Genomic DNA, 24898 nt, shown 5'->3' with positions numbered 1-24898 from the left:
GTGAATTTTCAACTGAGGAGAATTTTTCTTTCAACGCAATTCTTACAATATCTCATCAAATTAATTGGAAATTTTGCAATATTTAGCAACTTTTACATTTACCCGGGTATTAAAATATCAATAAAAAGAGGGTCATAATCTACTGCAAGTTAAATTCCACAAATAGAGTCAATGATTTGTTCATAATCTAATGAGAGTTATTTTTCAAAAACAGATTCTGTGATTTGAACGGCCTTCCTTTAATTGTTAAGGAATGTCCACCCTAAATGATAAAATTGCATGCGCTTACTCTTCACCTATCTGATCTGTCAGTTTGTCCAGACTTCATTATGACAACCAAAGAAGATCTCTAGCGTAGCTTCACTATCAAAATCCATATTTGTCCACAATTTATATTTCTTCTAAATGCTTCAATAAATACATATTTCATCCCCCTTTACATTTTCACCACCTGGTGAAAACAATAGCAGCGGCTGTTTTTAGCTAAGAATGGAAAAAAGTGAAACAGTTATTGATTATTATAGTGAGATTTAAGGGGATAGTGAACCATATTACATTATTCCGATTCATTCTTTTAATATTCAGTTTATGAGGACATTATCTACTTTTTATCTACTGTCGTCATGAACGGAATAAACAAGGTTTGTATGCCATAATAATTCATTTATTTAAATCTCCATAAGTTCTCTTTGAACATTTTTAAACGCCTCAGTTGAGAAGTGTTCACTCCGTATCTCGCCCTGCCCCTCCCTGGTGATAAAAATATGGCTGTCTACAAATAGATAATTTTGCACTCCATTTATATGCTCGGGGATTTTATGCAATCAAAAATTGGGTGTTTTGTTCTCGGAGTTTTTTTTGCCAAAAACCACTCATTCTTAACTGATTATACAAGCTTTTTTATTATCAGCGCAAAGCAAAAAAAACACTATATATTGTTCGCAGGGGCTTATGAACGCAGCTACTCTGTCCACAAGTTTTAAAAAACCACTTCTGCACATGTATATCGGGCTGCCAGAGTCAAGGTGTGAGCTGATGTAAGTAGAGAAATCTGTGTGTCGAACTTTTCGAGAAATTGAATGAGCGCAACATAAATATTTGTAGCACTTGTTACGGCATTTTTGCAAAACATCAGCTCATTTTTTCACAATCAAAACTTCGGAAGGTTTGGAAATCAGTAATTTCATCGAATGTTATACCCGAAATCGACACAATTTTTCCAAAAAGTTCAGTTACTTTTCAGGACATTCTTGCATTATAAAAAACACGAAAAATGGCACCTTCATAGCATTTCCTACATAAAACATTTCACCCGCTTTCAACGCATTCATTACAAAATTTTATCTCAATCGTTTGACTCATCCACTTTCGTCATTAGTTGTTGGTTTTCTAAAGCTGTATGTCTTTTGTTTTTCTTCCTCAGCTGATGTTTATATATAATCATTTTATTGATAGATTTAATCAATACGAAATGCTTTATGAAGACGTAGTGCTGGGAGGGCCCCAGAACAGCCAATATTCACCCAGTGTTGGGGAGGGGCATTTCATAATTTACCTTTTTAAATCTCAAAAGATCAAAAATTAGCACTTTCATCTCCTGTTTGGAAACCATGATCATGTAAGAAATGCATTAGACGTGGACAACCGCTGAAAAAAAATAAAATTTTTATCGGATAAATAGCGTTATAATCCGCTTAATTTGTTTATGGGCTGAGAACATATATAAAAGCAATATTTTCCATTGAGAGAACCATTGGATAAATATGTGTAGGATTTTTTAGAAAACTCAACGCTTAGATCGGATAACTACGTAAATCATATATCTTGATAGAAAAAGGACTCTTCCTTATGGTTGCAAAATTCAGCAGTTTCTGTTTCGGATGTTGCATGGAAACGATGAAATTCAACTGTTGCCATTTTTACTTGTAGACATTGTCCTTCCAATCTGACAATTACTTAATGGTTAAATTCTGGTCAAATAAAAATACCTTTCTGTGCTTTCCGATGAATTGGTTTACCACGATTAATAAAATTAAGTAATTTCAATTAATTAAAATTTATCAATAATTTTTACTGCTTCAGCGAAAATTAAAAAACTTGTCAACAGCAAAAAAACTTCTGGGATCATGATAAGCTCATTTATTTTATGAAAAGGCGAAGCTTTGTCCTCTCTTATATATATTTGCGTTCATCATCTATCATGCGATGTTCATGCTAAACTTTGAGCTTTCCGCTGTTTGGCGGAGAACAGAACAGGAAAATTTTTAGAAAAATTGAAAAAAATTTGAACAACTCTTCTCATCTTTATTCCAAACAAGGAGGCTCTTTAATGTGCGTTTGCACATGATGTTACGACCCGAGCTCATCTACGTTTTTGACCTAATTGTCAACCAAATTAAGAGATAATCAAAAATAGATGTTTGAGTTTAAAAAAATCGTCACACACCCCAAACTACTAATTGAATTACATGATGCCATGCTTCATTACAGCGCTCTCGAGATCCTTCATTTAAGAGACTACGAGAAAATAAACAAAATCCCCAAAAACAAAAACGAAAATTTCACTGCAAAAACTCAATATGTAAATTTAAAAGCACCTAGTAACAACGTCAAAATGCAATCAGATAAAACCTTAGCTACTTTACTTTCTCCTGACTAAACACAAATTTACTTTCTCTAAATTAAACAGCAGATTTGGTTTTTCCATAATGGGACCAGGTAGAAGGTCGACAAAAAGAAATAACGAGGCAAAATTCAATCAACAATTTTAAAAACGTTTCATAACTTCAAACGTCTCAGAAACCCTTAGCCTTTATTAAAATAAATCATGATTTATTTCCTAAAACTTCCGTACCAAAAAGAAATGACCGGTATTTGTTTACAGATCATGTCTACCGAAACGAGCTAAAGTTGAAGAAAAAAAAACAAACAAAGAAATTGCGAAAACACAAATTATCGAAGCCATTTAAAACATGAGCTGTTATCTATATATTGTTCCTCTTATTTCAATTGCTATTTAATTATTTGAGCAAAATTTAAAAGGAACGATTGAATAAGATCACTCGGTCTTGATTTGAAAATAATTGGGATCTGTTATTACACGAATATGCTTAAAAAAACAGAAAAAGAAACACAATTATTGACCACACAGAAAAAATTCATAAAAAAGCATATCGTCCACCAAACAAAACACCAGTTACGACATTATATCAACAAAAACGTTAGCTTTTCAATTACGTGGAAATGAGTGGGAAGTCTCAGTGATGAGAATAAGTTACAAATTGACGATAAGAACAAAAAAAGCTGAAAATTTTAAAATATTTTTGAAAACAAATAATATCATAAACTTTAAGACTTTTCGCTATAAACTGAATGCATTTAAAACCATCATTCAATCAATTCTCAATTAGTTATTTATGGAACCACTCAGAATAAAAAAAACTTTCAAAAATAGCAAAGTAAAAAAAATTGAGAGCGAAAAGTGTTGAAGCAATTAAAAAGTAATTTTTCAGTAAAAACATTTTTTTTTATTCTTTCTCAGGAACAATGGTTTGCTTCTGTGTTTGAAAAATATGACTTCAAAAAATCTGGAAAAATGAACAAGGGTATCAAAACCATGAATTTTTCAAAAAAAAAAGTAATTTCATGACATTAAATTCAATAGCAATCAACGGAAGTCAGTAAATACTCTGAGTTATGACACTATGGGAAGACTGAGATGTTCGTAATTCATATATGAACGATAAGGCATCACAATAAATCTAATGGCTATGAAAACAACAACAATTATTGTCAAAAACTAAAATTTCAATAGAAATTAGCGAGAGAAAATTGTGTCGAAGCCATTTAGTTCAAAACTTTTTCTCAGAGTATTTTCCCTATGATCCATTGAACGTCTTCTTTAAGCAAAAGGAAACAATCAGTATTAAGATAATTTCATATGATTTCAAAAAGAACCAAAATATTGAAAAAAAGGAAGCAAGGAGCTCCTGTTATTATTGAAGCGAGTTGCAGTTCGAAAAAAAGTTTAAGATTGATAAATGTTCAAAAAAGTTCGAAAATTGTTTTTGAATTTCTTAACAGCCATTAGCTGTCAGCTCAAAGCACTAGATAGGTTCCCTTAATGGTCATTAGGAAGCTTTTTGTATTTTCATTCAACGAGTCTATGCTATAGGACCAAAAAAATTCAGTAAAATCTCGAAAGGAAAACAAAAATTTCATTAAAAATTACAAAAAGTTAGAGTAGAAGCCAAAAGAAAACCAGGCCGCTTCCTGGAAAGAAAAAATTTTAGATCATTAGGCTTCGTTTGACTGTAAGTGAGGTTCGTCATTAACGGAACCTTGATATAAAAAGTTGAAAGTGCCTAAAAACTAGCCTAAAAGTGACTTTAAAAAACAAAAAAAATGTGAAAAATTAAAAAAACATCTCTAAAAGAGAATACGAGTTTGTTTTCTGACAGTAAACTTACACATTAGACCAAAACTAGCATTTTTGTCGCCTTTCGTCTATTAGGAAAGCAAAAATTGTTTCAATTGGTAGCGTGAAATGTAAATTTTGATTTAGTTTATTTTGGAAAAAAATACAAAAATAAAGCTAAAAGTGAACAAAATTAGGGCAAATGTCCTTTGTTCACACAACAGTTTAAATCTCGGTAACTCCTCGAAAAAAAAGAAATTGGAGAAAAATCTTTTTAATTTCGAATTCTACGCGGGACGGGCTTTTTATTGATATCACTCACATTTCTCATCAGTGAATATATCGATCGGCCAAAATTGTATGAACAAGAAAAAACACATTTGAGTGTATAATTCTTCCCCCCCACAAGTGAAGTCGGAACAATAAGGTAAATGTGAAACACATATTGATTTTTTTGGTAAGTTTTCTAGCGTCACTGACTTTGAAAAACAAAAATAAAAATGTTCCTGCAAAATAAACTCCAATTGAGCTGATGCTCATGTTTTGAAAAGTTTTCAGGAAAAAAATTAATCATAACTAATTAATGAGTGGGGAGGAACTATAGACTCAACTGGTTTTTTGTTCAAACACTTTTGACCGCTCGATATTTTCATCGTCGAGAATTGGAGTGGTATCATTACAAAGCCCGTCCAGCGTAGAATATGGAATTAATTTTTTTCTTTTTTCGCTTTTTATAGGAAAATATGGAGGTTTTGAAGTTTTGTGAATATGAGCGTAATGCAGCTGTTTTTATTCACATTTTTAACAAAGTTTTGTCAATTTTGTCAAGTTTTTGTCAATTTGGCTAAAATGTGTTAAAATATTTAACTGCACTATTTTGATTTATTTTATTTGGCTAAAATTGTGGCTAAGAATTTTGAAATTAGGACTTTTTTCACGAAATTGCCCGATATAAGCTTCAATAGTCCGCTTTGACTAAATTTGGCAAAAGTTCACACACAAAAGAACTAACACAACTTCAAACGTCTCAGAAACCTTTAGCTTTTAGCAAAATAAATCTTGATTTATTTACTAAAAAGTCCGTACCAAAAAGACATGACCGGTATTTGTTCACAGGTCATGTCTACCGAAATGAGCTAAAGTTGAACAAATTATCGAAGCCATTTAAAACATGAGCATTATCTGTATATTTTTCCTCTTTTTTCAATTGCTATTTAATTATTTAAGCCAAATTTAAAATGAACGATTGAATAAGATCACTCGGTCTTGATTTGAAAATCATTGGGATCTGTTATTACACGAATATGCTTAAAAAAACAGAAAAAGAAACACAATTATTGACCACTCACAACAAATTCATAAAAAAGCATATCGTCCACCAAACAAAACACCAGTTACGACATTATATCAACAAAAACGTTAGCTTTTCAATTACGTGGAAATGAGTGGGAAGTCTCAGTGATGAGAATAAGTTACAAATTGACGATAAGAACAAAAAAAGCTGAAAATTTTAAAATATTTTTGAAAACAAATAATATCATAAACTTTAAGACTTTTCGCTATAAACTGAATGCATTTAAAACCATCATTCAATCAATTCTCAATTAGTAGTTTATGGAACCTCTCAGGATAAAAAACATTCAAAAATAGCAAAGTAAAAAAAATTGATATCGAAAACTGTTGAAGCAATTAAAAGTAATTTTTTCAGTAAAATCATTATTTTTTATTCTTTTTCAGGAACAACGGTATGCTTTTGCGTTTGAAAAATATGACTTCAAAAAATCAGAAAAAATGAACAAGTGTATCAGAACCATGAATTTTTCAAAACAAAAAACGGAAGTCAGTAAATACGCTGAGTTATGACTCTATGGGAAGACTAAGATGTTCGTAATTCATATATGACCGATAAGGCATCACAATAGATCTAATGGCTATAAAAACAACAACAATTATTGTCAAAAACCAAAATTTCAATAGAAATTAGCGAGAGAAAATTGTGTCGAAGCCATTTAGTTCAAAACTTTTTCTCAGAGTATTTTCCCTATGATCCATTGAACGTCTTCTTTAAGCAAATGGAAACAATCAGTATTAAGATAATTTCATATGATTTCAAAAAGAACCAAAATATTGAAAAAAAGGAAGCAAGGAGCTCCTGTTATTATTGAAGCGAGTTGCAGTTCGAAAAAAAGTTTAAGATTGATAAATGTTCAAAAAAGTTCGAAAATTGTTTTTGAATTTCTTAACAGCCATTAGCTGTCAGCTCAAAGCACTAGATAGGTTCCCTTAATGGTCATTAGGAAGCTTTTTGTATTTTTATTCAACGAGTCTATGCTATAGGACCAAAAAAAATTCAGTAAAATCTCGAAAGGAAAACAAAAATTTCATTAAAAATTAAGAAAAGTTAGAGTAGAAGCCAAAAGAAAACCAGGCCGCATCCTGGGAAGAAAAATTTTTTGATCATTAGGCTTCATTTGACTGTAAGTGAGGTTCGTCATTAACGGAACTTTGATATAAAAAGTTGAAAGTGCCTAAGAACTAGCCTAAAAGTGACTTTAAAAAAAAATGTGAAAAATTAAAAAAACATCTCTAAAAGAGAATACGAGTTTAATTTCTGACAGTAAACTTACACATTAGACCAAAACTAGCATTTTTGTCGCCTTTCGTCTATTAGGAAAGCAAAAATTGTTTCAATTGGTAGCGTGAAATGTAATTTTGATTTAGTATATTATGGAAAAGAAATACAAAAATAAAGCTATAAGTGAACAAAATTAGGGCAAATATCCTTTGTTCACACAACAGTTTAAATCTCGGTAAGGTTTAAATCTAGGAAAATATGGAGGTTTTGAAGTTTTGTGAATATGAGCGTAATGCAGCTGTTTTTATTCACATTTTTAACCAAGTTTTGTCAATTTTGTCCAAGTTTTTGTTGATTTTGCTAAAATATGTTAAAATATTTAACATATATAACTGCACTATTTTGATTTATTTTATTTGGCTAAAATTGTGGCTAAAAATTTCGAAATTAGGCCTTTTTCCACGAAATTGCGCGATATAAGCTTCAATAGTCCGCTTTGATTAAATTTGCCAAAAGTGCACACACAAAAGAACTAACACAATCATTTTAAACAACAAAGAGAGCTCTTTCTACTCCCACTTCCAATGAGAGTATTCTGGAATTATTATTTTGCCGTTTTTTGCTAATTTTATTCTATAATTATCAAAAACGCAGCAATTATTTTTGATCTTTTAACTAACCAGTTATCTAGATCCGAAACATTCAAAAAAAATTGAGTGCTTTTAATGGACGAACATGAATTGCAGGGCTGGTGCAATTTTGGACGGCTACAGTCCAAAAATAAATCGGATTTTGATAGGTTGGTATATATATATATATATATATATATATATATATATATATATATAGTTTTTCTACTCGGAACATATCAGTCGCTTTGACTTTTAAAACTGTGGATTTTTAAATAAACAATGGTTTTTTAAACTATGCAATTATTTTTGTCCTAACTTGGTCAACTTGTAGCTTGGTGTCAGCAAAGAAAGAGTGCTTCTTCTTCCTCTTTTTTTTCTGATGATTTAATATTTTTTTGCGCGTTATTGTTTTCTGGCTTTGATACTACTAATATTCACAATTCTTTTTCTTTTATTGCAATGGCCCAACTTTCAACTTTTCTTCTCGTTTTGTCACAACATCACATTAATGAAAGTCCACATATTGATTTATTGGCGTTCAAAGTGAGTCACAGTTGAACACATAAAAATCTTAAAAGGCACGGATTTTGGTTTTAACGGCTTTGACAACCCTTTTCTCAAAGAATTTAATTGAGTTTTTACATTTGTTTTTAAATGTAGTTTTTTATTTTATCTTTCTATTGGTATGAAATTTTCAGGATTGACAGGTCTCATTGGCGTTTTATGGCAAATAAGTGAGCCTATTTTTTTATTTGAGTAGATAGCTGACGGCTTTTATGACTTTGAAAACATTTATTTTTTAAAACAAAAAACGTTTTTTTTTACTTCTGTTCTTTTATGTCTGTTTGTTACGTAGTCTCTTTTTTACAGGTCACTTATGACTTTTTTCTCGTCAAAGGAAGGTGCAATTGAATAGGATCAAATGTTTTTAAAGATTGCGTTTTGAATTAACTGGTTTGACCAAGTCTTTTGGCAAATTTCGGCAAATTTTGGCTAATTTTTCGAAAAGAAATATTTTGAAAGTCATGAAAGCCAAAATTAATTTTTGATTTGTGTCTAATTTTGATGTTTTTTTAAACGTAGAACATATTCCTAACAATTACAGGTCTAAAGTGCTTCCTTTGGACGAATAAACGAACCTATTTAATTAATTCATTTTTTATGTAATGGCTTTCATGACCATCTAAACAATTATTTTCAAAAAATACAAAAGTGTTGCATAAATTTGCCCTTTTTTTTCTTCTTTTTCGCTACTTATTAGCTATTCTCATTAAAAAAGAGCTCAAGTACCATATTATTGGCTGTCGATGAAGGCTCAATTGAACAAATTTTGAAGGGCAAAAAATGCCTCTACGGCTTCGACAGCGTTTCTCACATGTTTTGAATCAAATTTTTTTTGATGTCTTGATTTCTTCTTTTTATAGCCGCATAACAAATTGAATAAAGACAGTTTTTACTGCCTTCCCATCAAAGCGTTTGTGATCAGAAACATTTTAGATCTTTTCAATTGCTATCATTACGTTGAAATTAAATGTTTTTTTAAAAATTTTTACCATTTTTTTAAAATTTTGCTGGTTTTTTGTTCTTTGTCGCATTGTTGTCGATCCTTAATATGGAGTTGTTCCATATAATCTTTAGTGAGGTACAAGTTGTTTTATTTAGTTTCAGTTTTATCTGACGCTATTTTGACCTTGCTAATAAGTTTTGTTTTTATTTTAATTGGACATAGGGGTTTGGATATAATTAATGTTTGTTGTTACTGTTCGTTGGTTTATTTATGCATCTTGCTTTGTTGTTCAAAAAATGGTTAATCTCATCAATCCAAAGCTGCATTTTTGTTTTACTCCACTGAGTTTTCTGCGTAGAAGAGGCAATCTTTTTGTTTGGTAGAGTTTATGCCAAAAATATCAATGAACGGTGTTGGAACTTTAGGTGCGAACTAAATTTGAAGAAAAACTAACAGAAAACACAAAGAAATTGCGTAAAAACAAATTATTGAAGCCATTAAAATCATTATATTCTATCTGTATGTTGTTTCATTTAATTCAATTGCTATTTACCTATTTCAGCCGAAAGTATACTGAACGATTAACTAAGTTCACTCGGTCCTGATTTGTAAGTCATTGAGATCTCTTATCATGCGAACTTTTTAAAAAAACAGCAAAAGATACCATAATTTTGACCAATCACAAAAAATTCATAAAGAACCATAAAGAACAAAAAATTCAACCAAACAAAACACCAGTTAAGACATAATATCAATAAACACCTTAACTTTTCAATTACATGGAATTAAATGGAAACTCTCGGTGATGAGAATAATTTACAAATTGGCGAAAAGAACAACAAAAGATGAAAATATCAAAAAATTTTCTGAAAACAAATAATAATATAAACTTTAAGACTATTCGCTATAAACTGATTGCATTGAAAACCATCAAATATTCAATTCTCAATTAGTAGGTTATGGGACATCTGAGCTTTTTACCACTACAAAAAGAATAAAAAGCATTCAAAAACAGCAAATTAAAATAATTGAGGGAAAATTGTCGAAGCCAATAATTAGTGATTTTTTCAGTACAAACGTTCATTTTATTATTTTTTAAATAAAAAGTTATGCTTATGTGCTTAAAAAATATGAATTCAGGTGATCAAGGAAAATGAACAAGTGAATCATAACCACGAATTTTTTGAAAAAACCACGTATTATCTTGCCATTGAATTCAATTGCTTTCATTGGTAGTAAATACGCTCAGTTGAGTTATGATTCGATGGGAGGACTATGATGTTCGTCATTCATATGTCATCAATACGGCATCACAATAAGTCTTACGGCTATGAAAACAACAACAAATACAGTCAAAAACCAAAAAATCAATAGAAGATTGCGAGAAGAAAGTGTCGACGCCATTCAATTCATAAGCTTTTCTCTAAGTATTTTCCCTATGATCTATTGAACGCCCTTTCTATACAAATGGAAACAATCAGTATTAAGATAAGGTCTTAAGATTTTAAAGGTAACATAAAGAATGAAAAGGGGAAGGAAGGAGGTCCTGTTTTTATTGAAGCGAATTTCAGTTCCAGAAAACAAAGTTAAGATCGGTGAATGTTCAAAAAATTCAAAAAATTATTTTCAATTTCTTAACAGCCATTAGCTGTCAGCTCAAGGCACTAGATAGATTCCCCTAATGGTCAATAGGAAGCCTATTGCTATTTAAGTCAACTAGTTTATGCTATTTGACTACAAAAACTAAGTTAAATACCAAAACGAAAATCAAAACTTCTTTGAAAACTACGAAAAGTTAGAGTAAAAGCCAGAATAAAACAAGAGCGATTCCTGAAAAAAAATTTTTTTGTTCATTTGGCTTAATTTTATTGTAAGTGAGGATCGTCATTCTGATAGTAAACTTACACATGAGACCAATACTTGCATTTTTATTGCGTTTTGTCTATCAGGAATGCAAGCTTCAATTAGTAGCGTGAAATGTAATTTTGAATTAATTTTTTTTATAGAAAAAGTTACGGAAATTTACATAAAAGTGAACAAAATTATGGCAAATGTCCTCTGTTCACACAAAACTTTAAATCTCGATAAATCCTCGAAAAAAAAGAAATTAAAAAAAATTACTTTGAATTCTACGCGGGACAAGATTTTTATTGATACCAGTTACATTTCTCCACAATGAAAAAATCGATCGGCCGAAATTGTTTGAACAAAAAAAAACCCTTTTGAGTATATAGTTCCCCCTCCAAATGTAAACGTGAAACAGTCATATGTTGATTTTTTTTAAGTTTTATATTGTCACCGGCTTTAAAAAGGAAAACAAAAAAAATTGCTGGGAAAGAACCTCAACTGAACTGATGCTCAAGTTTTGAAACGTTTTCAAGAAATGATTCGGAACGTCAATTTTTGATTATAGTTTGACGTTAACAACACATCAACTGCACCAATTTTTCTTCAAAAAGGAGGAGGCACCCATAAAATTTCATATTTTTGTTCCGACCCTCTTGAGGGGGAGGAACTATATAATCAAATTGCTTTTTTGTTCAGACTATTTTGACTCGATATTCTCATCGTAGAGTGTTATGAGTGGTATCATTACCAAGCCCGTCAACCGTAGAATATGGGATTAATTTTTCTTCTTTTTTTGCTTTTTATAGGAAAAAAAGGGGTTTGAAGTTTTGCAAATATGAGCGTAATGCAGCTGTTTTTAATCACATTTTTAACCAATTTTTGTCAATTTTGTCCACGTTTTTGTTAATTTTGCGGAAATATGTTAAATTATTTAATTGCACTATTTTGATTTATTTTATTCGGCTCAAATTGTGGCCAGAAATTTTGAAATTAAGCCTTTTTCCACGAAATTGCCCGAAATAAGCTTCAATAGTCCGCTTTGATTAAATTTGCCAAAAGTGCACACACAAAAGAACTGACACAATCATTTTAAACAACAAAGGGAGCTACTCCTATTCCCACTTCCAATGAGAGTATTCTGGAATTAATATTTTGCCGTTTCTTGGTAACTTTACTCTATGATTATCAAAATTACAGAAATTATTTTTGATCTTTTATCAAACCAATTATCCAGATCTTAATAATTCAAAAAAATTGAGTGCCTTCACTGGACGAAATGCAGGGCTGTTTTTGGTGCAATCTTGGACGGTTACAATCCAAAAAAAATTCGGATTGTAATAATTGGGTCTATACACAGTTTTTCTACTCGAAAGATATCGGTCGTTTTGACTTTTAAAATTGTTGATTTTTAAATAAACAATGTTTTTTTTTAAATATGCAGTTATTTTTCTCCTAACTTGGTCAAACTGTAGCTTAGTGTCAGCAGAGAAAGAGTGCTTCGTCTTCCTTTTTTTTTCTTGTGATTTATTTTTTTTTTGCATTTTATTGTTTTATGGCTTTGATACTACTATTAATCACACTTCTTTTTAATTTTATGCATTTCACGTTATTTTCTCGTTTTGTCACCTTATCACATTATTGGAAGTCCACATTTTACCTTATTGGCCATCGAAATAAGTCACAGTTGAACACATAAAAATCTTTAAAGGCACAAATTTTGGTTTTAACGGCCTATTTTTGACACCTATTTCACAAAGAATTTAGTTGAGTTTTTTACATTTGTTTTTAATTTTAGTTTTAATTTTGTCTTTTTATTCGTATGAAACTTTGAGGACTGACAGGTCTCACTAGCTTTTTATGGTGGAACAAGTGAGCCTATATTTTGGTTTGAGTAGATAGCTCATGACTTTCATGATTTTGAAAACAATTGTTTAAAAAAAAACAATTTTTTAACTTTCGTTCTTTTTTGTCTGTTTGTTACTTAGTCTCATTTATTACCGATCAAATATGACATTGTTCTCGTCAAGGGATGGTGCAAGTGCACAAAATTAAATGTTTTCTTATAAAATGGCGTTTTGATTTTTGGGCTTCGACACAGGTTTGTCGCAAATAAACGCAACAAATTTTGCAATTTTTCCGAAAACAATTATTTTGAAAGCCGTTATTATTTTTTGATTTTTGTCTAATTTTGACGCTTTTTTGTACCCGCAAGACATATTCCTAATAATTACAAATCTCAAGCGCTTCTTTTGATTGAATAAACGAACTTTTTTATAGAATTCGTTTTGTATCTAATGGCCTTCATGACTTTCAAAATATTTGATTTCTAAAAATACAAAAGTATTACTTATTTTGCCCTTTTTCTCTACTTTTTAACTATTCTCATTAAAAACCGCGTACCATACTATTGGCTTTCGATGAAGGCTCAATTGAACATATTTTAAGGGGGAAAAACCTTTACGGCTTCGACAGCGCTTTCTCGCAGGTTTTAAATTATATTTTGTTTGATGTCTCCACTTCTTCTTTATGTAACTGCAAAAAAAATTTGACTAACGACAATTTTTTGCCCCGTAGAATCGTTTGTGTTCAGAAGCAGGTTGGCTGTTTTCAATTGTTATCTATTGGATCTGATTACGTTGAAACTAAATAGTTTTTTAAAAACTTATACCATATTATTTATTTTGTTGTTTTTTCAGTTCTTTGTCTCATTGTTATCGAGCCTTATTATGGAGAAGTTCCATATAATTTTTAGTGATGTACAAGTTTTATTTAGTTTCAGTTTTATCTGACGTTATATACACCTTGCTAATAACTTTGTTTTTTTTTTTAAAAAAAAAGACATAGGATTTGGAATGTAGTTAATGTTTGTTTTTATTGTTGTTTGATTTTGTTATTTGTATGGAACTGCTTTTCTAATAATGCTTGAGCTCATCAATCTAAAGTGGCATTTTTTTCTCTACTGATTTTTCTGCGTAGAAGGCGATCTTTTTGTTTGTAAACATTTTTTCTAAAACTTCAATAACTGGGGGTTTTCTATCTGTTCCCTATTTGATAGACCTTTATGTTCAATATGATGATGAACAGGGTTGGAACTATACGTGTGAACGCACCTTATCACGTCTCCTTGCTAGTGCTTTTCTGCAACCAACAGGCTGCTAGAGCAATTAGAAACACATAAAAATATGTAAATAAACCACGAACTGTTCGTTCACGGTTATATTCTTTTCAATAACTCTTAAATTTTCAAATACTATAGCAAACAAGGAGGATCGTTAATATGTTTTTGCACAACATGTTCCAACTCTCTTTCGACAAATTTTTTACTTATTTGGCCACCAAATGAGGAAAAAAGAGGAAATTTTCAAAAAACCACATACTGTTCGCAAAAAATAGATGTATCCATTTATAAAACAATTTAAGCTCTTAGCACTATACGAAAGAAACAAGGAATTTTCAGAGGGCATATGATACCTGAACCTAAGGAGTGTAAGAGACAAGACAAGCAACAAAATCAAATAAAAACAAAAAGCATTGCTGACTACCAAAATTCTGTCTTTAACAATTTTTCTTGAAAAACTGAATGAAAAGTTCAAAAAGCATCAGATAAAAAATAAATTAGAACAAATGATCTGACATTGACCAGAAAAGATATGAGACCGAAGTCATGACAGCAACTAGCCATCAACTGAATTCTTTCAAGGGCATAAGGACTTTATTCATAACTTCATACATGGTCACCATTGAGCTCTGTCGTTATCCAAAATGTTATACGACTACAAAAGGAACAATAAGATGCACTAATCAATTTCAGTTTTGCGATAAAACGTTGTCGAAGCCTTTAAGATACAAATCTGTTGAACAGAGATCAAAAACATTTATAAAGAGCCAAAGAAAGATCAAAAATATTAGAGACAATCACTTGTGCCTTATTTGAACGCCATTATTGTGATATACCGCTTGTCACAATTGTGCTAATAATTTAATTGTGCAACAAGATAGTAAAAGAGAGACTCAACTATTGAAAGTTGTCAAAACATAGAAAAGTGAATAAAAAAACTCGTAGTTTCAGCGTAAAAAATCCATTAATTTAATTATAAAACAGCAATTGTGACTACACTTTAGTTCACTTGAAAAAGATTGACCTCTCTCTCTTTATTGAGTCTACGCTAAAAAAGGCAGAACTGAGATTAAACTTCACATACCACTTTTTTTAGAACAAAATGAGTACGACATAACAACCTTAGACATTCAAATATAAATGGTAAATAGTTTAACATTTTACTTAGGAAACCAATTCAAGTTGTCAATAGTTATATTAGGTCAAAAGACTACGCATTAAGCAGATTGGATACAGGCAGAACTAAAACTTTCGCGCAAAAATTTATGCAAAGTGTATTGAAGTCAAAAAACATATGCTTTTAGCTAAAAATTTTCAGTATTTTCACTCTCCACCATTTGCACGTAACTGGGAAAAATCAATGATTGTTTTTTTAAATTAAATCATTTTATTATGGAACTAACATTAAAAAAAACAGAAAACGCAAGAGTATTTCAAAAAAATTTTACTGCGCCACATTAAAATCTGAAAATTTTTGAGCTATAGAAATTTAAATTTGCATCTGATCTGGTCTTATATCTAACTCATTTTCCATTAAATCAAAAATCATTCAAAAAAGGTTACTGAAACAAAAAAAGTTACTGAAATTTGCTAATTTGTCCAAAAATATCAATAATAAAAGATGAATTTTGGACACTCATCGAGTTATATTACCAAAAAAACCATTGTATGTCAGTTCGAAGTATTAGATATTATCAATTTTAGCTACCTAGATACCAAATTAGACATTTGAATAATTAGACGTAGTAATGAGAACGTCAAAAAAGGACGTCAAAAACTGCTAAATCTCAAGAAATTATTGAAAGTTTAGGTAAACGTTTTTTCTGAGTCATAAAAATCATGAGCTTTACTCAATATTGCTTCATTGGATCTTAATGGACCAAAAAAGAATCTTTTATTAATTGAAGTTTAAAATCAAAGAAGATTTTCCTTTTAGTAATTGGGATGATAACAATCGCAAAATAATTCTTCGAATTGGGTCGACACAAAATACAACCCGATTCCTTTACCCTTGCAAAAGTCATCGATGAGAACCAAATTTACCTTGCTATTGCTGAGCAGCTGTTAACAAACGCAATAGTTCTCAAAAAAATTGTGAAAGTTTTATGGCAAACGAATATTTAAATAATTCAGAGTCAAAGTTTTTTGTAGACATCATTTTAAATTAGCGAAAGACGAGGAGCAATTTGTCAATTTCTGATTAAAGCAAAATTGCATCAGTAGTTGTTTGTTCTGCTCCACCGCTCTAACAGGACAGAGTAAGCCGAATAGGCATATTAAAATCATTTTTTATGGAAAAAAAAGGCAAAATTGCTGAATTTTCAATAATCTAGCTTAAAATTTCTGCCAAAACAAATGGTTCCAACAATTCACCGAAGCTCGTTTATCTTTAAAACTAAAACCAATGCAACTATTGTTAACAGTTTTTATCAAATTTTAGCAAAAATGAATCAAAATTTACGCAAAATTACGAAAATTGAACAAAACAACGGAAGTTAGGCTAACGTCCAGAAATCGTTAAACCTCTGAAACTCCACGGAAAAGTTAATTTCAACAAGAACCTTTTTAATTTCAAACTCTATCCTGGAAACACTCTCTAATGATATCACTCACAAACAAGTAAAATTAATATATGGATCGGTGAAAATTTAGTGAACAAAAAAACCAGTTGAATATGTAGGTCCTACTACCCCACTAAAAGGGGCTAGAACAAAAACCTGATAGATTTTCGTCGTATAGTATAAATCGGCATCAGAATTTTTTTAATGGGAAATTTTTATTGCAATGATCAGCCTGGTTATTAGAATTTTGGTCACCCGCAGAAAAGAAACAACGAACAAATTGAAAGGGAGCATTTAGATTTTTAAAAGACTTTAATTACTTCGGAGACGGCCCATTGAGGTTTTGTTTTGACAATACATCCGATTGACTTCACTCCGATTTATTAGTTCTGGATGGGTATGTCTATTGTCTGTTTTTGTTTCTGTTTGTTGTGTTGCATCAGAATTATCAACTTGCATCAAAAATATCTGATGTTGATCAACAATTTGCTTAGAGAAGATTTCATAGTTATTAAGGAAACATGGGGAGAATTGTATTTTGGTTGAATAAATCAACACGAAATTTTGAAAAAGGTTAGCTACAGTTTTTCAAATTTTTAATTTTCACTTTGGGAAAGAGTCACAATTAATATATGAACTATCAAATTATCAGATACAATACTTATTACAATTTTATAACTGCTTTTTTAATTGATTATAGGTTGTAAAAATTGCTTTAAAATCTTCATAGTTTTATAGAGTGAAGTGACACAATATTGGTTTTTTTTTGTTTCAGTTTCTTTCGTTAGCTTTGAAAGCCTCGAATTGATTTAATCCGATAGATATTGAATATATCAAGCATCGGGGTAATCGTTTATCAAAAGTTTTGTTGTTTTTGTTTGCTTATATCTTCTTTTCGATTACGTTGAGCACATTTGTTTTTGACTTCTTTTGCTCTGAGAGCGTATTTTTGATACATGTTATCATTGAGAAAATATATCTTGGTCCATTAGCCGTTTGGTGTTGTGATAATTTCGAAAACTGTCCAAAATATCGGTTTTGAGAGGAAAATTGATAAAATGTGGAAATTAAGGAGACTTTCACTGCCATCATTTTGCTTCTATTCCAACCAATCTGTCAAGAAATTGCACGAAAGCTGGAAAAGTTGGGTTACTTTTAACAGCTGTTATTTTGTTTCTTATCTACCACTCCATGATTCGACCACAAAAGTTGCTCCTCGAAGTATGGAATTGATCAGCACACTGGTAAAGAACTTTGATCGCGTAAAATTCCATATATCGCAAATAAGGGCTTCGTTTTATTTCGTTTCGCGGCCCTTAAAAACAAATCGTACCAGTCTAACACGAGCCCTCTTTGTTAATAAAAAACCACCCTTTTCAGGTCGATACGTTGAACCAGCTGACTTCCCAAATTATTTCCACGCTGTCCAATTCTGGCATAGATGGATTTGATGAGCCAGACAGCGGCTATGAGACTCTGCAGACTCTGGGAGCCAAAATGTCGAGAGTGTCGCAGGACTTGACCACTGAAGTCTATGGCTCAACTAAGTCCAACACAATCAAGAAAAAAGCTGTAGTTAGTAACCGAAACTCTTATTTAATGCAATCATACCTTAAAAATTAAGAAGAAACACGCATTCGGTTTTCAAGGTAATATGTACAAAACAAATTGTAGGCTAAACAGAACAAATAAAGATTCGAGCTGTATTTTTAATATAAAGACCGGAATCGATGATGTTCACCAAAAATAACGGGGAAAATATTTCTAATGGTCAACCATTGTGCTGACATTTATTACAAGTATACATCAAAAATTTATAGTAAAACAGTAAAAAATTAGGGAAGCATTCATCTCTTATAAGTTGTGATGTGAACTAATTTTTTCGCATGTTTAGACAAATAGGCTGTGATGAGGTGAAGTTAAAACTATAGTTATGAACCAAACAAATCTCGATTGTGGAACAGTTAGCAGACGAAAACTGAGGTATGGGTCAATCCGTGCTGATCGAAGAGTTGTAATTCACGTGCATGTATATACTCACGCGCATCTTAATTTGCGAGCAAATACTTAGGCCAGACAGAACCATCGACCAGACTAGAATGTTGGCTAACTCCGGTAAATTTTCTTTCCACGATCCAGGTTATCGTCTGGACCGTGCCCCCCTTTGCATATCTCACTCTGGGTTATACTGTTTAGGACTCAAATAGGCAGATCCAGCAGGCGTGCAAGATGTTTGTGAGTTACGGCGTCATCCACTCCCCCTCCCTCCCTTCCATCTCATCTTCATCCTTGTGTTCTTTGGGTCATAACGAAAGCAGACTGGTTACCCGTCACCACAGTGCAATGTCTCGCCAGATTGAAACAGAAATCGAACTCATGTTTGTATACGCGACAGGAAAAAAATCTTTTTTGAAGTGTTGCTTTGAAATAGAAGATGAAATGTTTCCCACACCAGTATCCACGTACGACCCCATAGTCGCAAAATTTTTTATAGCACACAGCAACGCATAAAATATTACGTACACGTGGGGGACCAAAAAAGCTGTAACAATACAAATTTCTACCACGACACTTGCACAATCAGAAAAACAGTTCATTCCTTCTTGAAGAACCAGCCAACATTGTGAAATAAGCCAAACTTGACTTCGAGTTTTAAGAAGACAGTCAAATAAATGCACTGATTCTAGAGTGACTGATTCTGCAATTCCAATTGGCAGTTTAGAAAACTATAAACTACAACATGGCTCTGATGAAGTCACTGAGGAAATCTAGCTTTACTCGAGATCTGCATAGCCGTTAAAGCTTCTATCCAAAATTTCGAGATCACTTTAACTTCTCATAGAACGCAAGATTAACAATTTTGAAACTTTCTACGAAATCCCGCAAACCGCTACGAAATGCCAATGAATGACAGTTTTTCTAAATCACCACCCTAGAGAGAGCCATAAATGCTATTTGTACTTCCTGATAAAACTAGCTAGAGAGAATTGTTTTAATATTTTTCTAGCATTTCTTTAGTTCTTTCCTATTTCAACCTTCATATAAAAAACGCATCTTGATTTTCAATTGTATTGCCAAAAATGAATTAGATCAAATTTCTATCCAAACCGCAAAATGAGGTGGAGTGCGCATTAAACTCTAGCGCCCCTAATTGAAATGCAGCATACGGTTCATTAAACCCATCGTTATCCACAAATTGTATCTTAATACATGTAAAATTGACTCAAAGTTAGGAATATGGTTATGAAAGAATTGTTTGGAACTCAGATTCCGCAGTTTAAGACTACTTCAATTTCTACATCCCTTAGAATCCGCTAATAAGCAAGTAATTAATGTTTGTTTAAGTAGCTACCAATCCGATTTGGAATAAAAATTTAAGACATCAAAGTGAGCATACAGTGCCAAAATAATCAAACTAAGTAGTGCAGAATTATAAAAACTGTATTAGGAATTAAAGTTTTGTTAGTTATATATATATATATATATATATATATATATATATATATACTCGGTTTTCTAGTATAGGTTTATAAAAGTGAATATTCACATTCAAACACATTAATCAAAAGACTCTATACTATGAGTTATAGTTTTATATAAAATAATATATATAAAAAATTCTTTATAGCATTTACTTAAAACTGGTATATTATTTTCAGAACCTTGCAGAGGCAACTGAAAATTAAATACTTTTAAAGCTGGCAAAAAAATCTGTATGTGTTATAAAATTCTGAGCGTTCATTTGGTGAAAAATTGCTTTATAAATCTCTGAAAAACCCATCTACATAAAAAGTGCTCTGTAAATACTAATTTCTGAAAAATCCTTCTGTATGAAAAGTGGTAATTATTTATTTCATATTTTTCCCTCAGCTGCTTATACTCAAATTCCCACTAAATTTTTTATTGAAGTGTTTAAAGGCCTTACGTATTAATTTAGCAAAAAGGAAGGGTCGAAAGGACCGCTTTTAAAATGTCTAATTTAAAATCTTCGTAATTTAACAAAATTGTGAAATTTCCCACAGCTTATGTAAAACCAATTATTCCACTATCCAGAACTGGATTATCGGACTGGGTGGCATTTACAACTGGATTTGAAGTTGGATTATTGCCGCAAAATCAACGCCAAGTAGATAAAGTTTTATTTAACAAAAACATGCTCACGCGGATGATTGAGGATTCTGGTGATAAATTTTGTCATCAATTTCCACCAAGTGAGCAGTTTTGTGGACTTTGTGTCAATCTAGTTGAAATTTGTTTTGGCAGTGGCGCAAGTCTGTAAAGCAACCCATGCGGACGATTTGAGGGCGTTCTTCTTCGTCTTCAATTTTTTTCCAATGTTGCTCAATTGTTTAGCAGAGAGAACCACTTTTTGTAGCCAGTCCACAGGTTAGTTGATGAGAAGCAAAATAGTAGTTATAAAAGTGTTAGAAGGATTTTTTATTTTCATCATTTCCCCGCCAAATATTTAAAAGTCAGTTCTTTATAAATATCTGGAAAACCTAATGTCAGAGACCGGTTTTTATTGTCGAAGATACAATAACATCAGGAAAAATTTGGCTTCCCGGCATTTGCAGGTTTAACCCGAAACGTGACTAAAATCTAATTGTTATAGAAAGGAAGATATCTATTTGAAGGAACAACTAATTTAAGATAAACTAGTTTATTTTTTTAGCAATTTTTTTTGAAAACCTTTTGAAATTTTCGTTGATTTGCAAAAAAGTAGAATCCTATTTCCGCTATACAAAAAAGGTCTGGTATAACCATATTCAATACAATTGAAAGGAATTGAAATACAATAATGATTAATGATCTAAAACATTGCGCAACTCTTGAACTGTCCCCAATTTTTGCAAGATTAGCCACCAATAATTAACAAAATCTCTAATTGTCATAAAAAGTTGCAGATATCTCTTCGTAGGAACCATTAATTTGAAATATTTTTTAAAATGTCATTGAGTTGCAAAAATTAAAACCTTAAAGCCAGTGTGGCAAAATTATCTGGTGTAGCTATAGTTTATTTGGAATTAACACACAAAAATGGTAGAATACGATACGTTGCAATACCCTTAGCCTATTCTCAATATCTTGGCAAATTCTTTATATCAGATTACACAAAACACGACGGCTTTTTTCTCTAGTTTTTATCTTTTATGTATCTTCACTCTTTTCCCCTCAACTTTCGTGGAGAAAACTTTTGCAAAACTTTTTTTCTTTCCTATATGATGATAGAAAAACACAAAAATTGACAGAAATTTTCAAACTTATACATTTATTTTCTTGCCTGCTTTTTTGCGCATATTTGTTGCAAGTTTAATGACTTAAGACATTATGTACTCAACAAGTCAATCATAAGACATTTAAAGGTTCTTGAAGTGCGAATACTTTTTTAATGTTTAATAATAAAAAAGTAGCATCGTGGTTAGAAATAGATGAAAAATAATGTAAATACAACGTAAAGTAGGCCCTGATTAGGCTAACTAGTCCTAAAAAGTGAAAGTATCCATGATCACACTCAGCAGACCTAAAAATGGCTATATTAAGGCCAAGCAGACTCTAAAATGGGCCGGTCCAAAATGGGGATCTATTCTGCCCCCCCCCCCCCAGCTTAGTGAGCATAAATTTTTTTACAACCCCCCCCCCGGCGCACGTGCTAGTTTCTCACACAGTAACGTGCTATATAATAACATATAATTTGTAACGGGGGGTCATAAAAACATTGGAGGGCCGAAACAGAATAGATCCCAAAATGGCCCTTGACATGATCAAAAATTTGTTAGCGCACCTCAACCTTGGCTCCCTGTTAAGCACCAGAGTCAAATATCAATCTCAATGCAACACCAAATAGGTTGTATCATCAGGGTAAAAAAATTGTGGAACCGGGGTCGAGGTTTGGCGGTGAATTTTCGTAAGAAACGCGGTGAAATGCGGTGAAAAAGATTTCACCGCGCATTTCCTACATTTTTGTGCGGTGAATCGCGGTGAATTGTTTTGTACCGCTTTCACGGTTGCGGTAAATTATTTTTTTTCACCGCATCTAACGGTGAAAAAAAATAATTCATCGCATCAAGCTTTAAAAAAATATATTGTCATATTTTAGGAGAGAAATCTTGGTGCGAGAGAGACAATATAGAGAGGCAGAGTGCAGATATACCCTCTTCATGGCGGAAAAAAGACGCATGATCAAAGAAGGAAAATTGTGACCGAACTTTATAGCAATGCAATTAGATTGGTATCCTTAATTGTGCAGTTACGATACTGTATTCTGAACTAATCTAAAATAGAATATTTTTTTCCACAGTTTTTCTTTGGGGCAAAAATTTTTTTTGCGCTTGATTAAAATATATGAAACGTCATTTTGATTAGCCTTTATTTTGTTCTATTCACAATATGAGCTTGCAGCCAGTTTAACCCAAAAAAACACACACACAAAAAAAAAGAAAAATACTGAAGGAAAATTTTCTCAGCTGAAAATTCTCTTCAAAATTTCTTGCATAAAAAGATCAATCGCAAATATCTGAGAATGTAACCAGTCACCTTTTCTTGAATTGCACTGACAGTCATAAAAGTTCGTGCATTTGTTTCCCATTTAAATCTATCCGAATAGGAATTTTAATTTACATTATCGACTACACAAAAATCTCCATCTAAAACTTTAATATGAGCAGCTATTGATTGTAGAGTTCACAGACCATAACATTATGATTATATATATAAATATATATATATATATATATATATATATATAAATATATATATATATATATATGTATATGTATATATATATATATATATATATATATATATATATATATATATGTATATATATATATATATATATATATATATATATATATATAAAAATTACATATTTTAGCGGTGAATTGTGGTGACTTTTTGTCTTATTCTAGCAGTGTACTTACATAATTTCACCGCATTTCACCGTCAAAATTGTTTTCCCTTTTAATTTAAGAACATTATGAGGACTCACGAAAAAATCAAGGCTCTTTAAATGCCTCCTTTCTGTTGTAATGGAGAAGTAGTAACCATAGAACTTCCATATTATGGAAAAATTGTTGTCACAAAACTTCCATTTATGGAAAAATTTTACTCATAGAACTTTCACTTATGGCAAAGTTATAATTTTACCAATCGTTTAAAACTTTTTTGATTTATGAAGTCGATTGTCCATAATATGAAAGTTCTATGATTAAAACTTTAAGTCAACCCGGGTATGAATATATGTCGATGTCATTTCGCATGGAGCCGACAACTGATCATTTGAAATTGTAAGTTGTCAGGGTGTCCCGTTTTTTCACCCCTATTTATTTAACCCCCTATCAATTAACCCCAATTTTTTCACCCCTCTATCATTTAACCCCTCTATCATTTAACCCCTCTATCATTTCACCCCGATTTTAATCTTTTGTCAAATAAGGACTAACTAATTAGCAATATAGTGATTTGACCATGCCTCGCGGGCCATGGCCATGCCTTAGCGGCCCGTGGGACTTGATATGAAACTATCACAACCGAACATAGAATTAAGTTATCTACTTAATTATGACAAAATATGCCTTTAATGTTGACTCCTAATTGGCGGTATGAAATGATAGAGGGTTGAAATGATATAGGGGTTAAATGATAGAGGGGTTAAAAAATACGGGGTTAAGATATGCGGGTTTAAATGAATCAGGGTGAAAAGAAGTAGAACCGTTGTCAGAACCAGCTGATTATCATCTCCGAAAGATGTCTTCAGACATGAGCATGTATTCGCAATGGAATCGTTTTGCAACTTGATTTTCCTGCTCAGTTTTCAATTTCAATTGGGTTTAAAAACATACAACTCATAATTCAAAAATCAGCGCCAAGATTTGAAGAAGCTGTAGCTCTAACGGAAAAGTCTGCTTCCAAAGTCATTGTTCTTTTTTGGATAAAAAAATAATTCTACTCTGTCCCACCCTTACCCTCAGCGTTTGTTACGCCCCCCATTACGAATGATGTGCTGCTATATAGCACGTGACTATGTAAAAAAGCACTTGTGCTTGAGGGGGGAGGAGGAGGTTGGGGGGGGGGTGGGGGTGGTACAAAAGTTATATGCTTACTAAGCTTCGAAACAGATAGATAAAGAAAACAATACGCAGTTGTAAATTTTTCTCATGGCTATAAATATCAGTTTAATCATGAATAAACAAACCCTTTAAAGAAATTTGATCAACGATTTCTGTCGTCTTCTGAATTGC

At 31.7% G+C, this 24898-nt stretch overlaps 1 protein-coding gene across 1 annotated transcript; it reads left to right on the top strand.

The window, feature by feature from the left end:
* The first annotated feature begins 553 nt into the window (after nt 1-553).
* LOC142341184 (uncharacterized) lies at nt 554-22874 on the top strand. Its single transcript, XM_075392097.1, has 4 exons — nt 554-641; nt 18039-18233; nt 18855-19036; nt 22756-22874. The coding sequence occupies exons 1-4, from the start codon at nt 624-626 to the stop codon at nt 22856-22858; spliced, it is 498 nt and encodes a 165-aa protein (XP_075248212.1). The 5' UTR covers nt 554-623; the 3' UTR covers nt 22859-22874.
* Nucleotides 22875-24898: the final 2024 nt, after the last annotated feature.

This window comes from Convolutriloba macropyga, chromosome 6, assembly GCF_964194025.1.
Source record: "Convolutriloba macropyga chromosome 6, txConMacr16.3, whole genome shotgun sequence".
In the NCBI taxonomy this organism is placed as follows: domain Eukaryota; kingdom Metazoa; phylum Xenacoelomorpha; order Acoela; family Convolutidae; genus Convolutriloba; species Convolutriloba macropyga.
The sequence above is the reverse complement of the archived record's forward strand: the minus strand, read 5'-3'. Positions and strand labels throughout refer to the sequence as shown.

Excerpts from the sequence above, each read along its gene's own strand:
- LOC142341184 (XM_075392097.1), top strand. Across the intron at positions 18,234-18,854 it reads CAATCAAGAAAAAAGCTGTA|GACTCAAATAGGCAGATCCA; the intron begins GTTAGTAACCGA and ends TATACTGTTTAG. Across the intron at positions 19,037-22,755 it reads GAAACAGAAATCGAACTCAT|GAGAGAAATCTTGGTGCGAG; the intron begins GTTTGTATACGC and ends GTCATATTTTAG.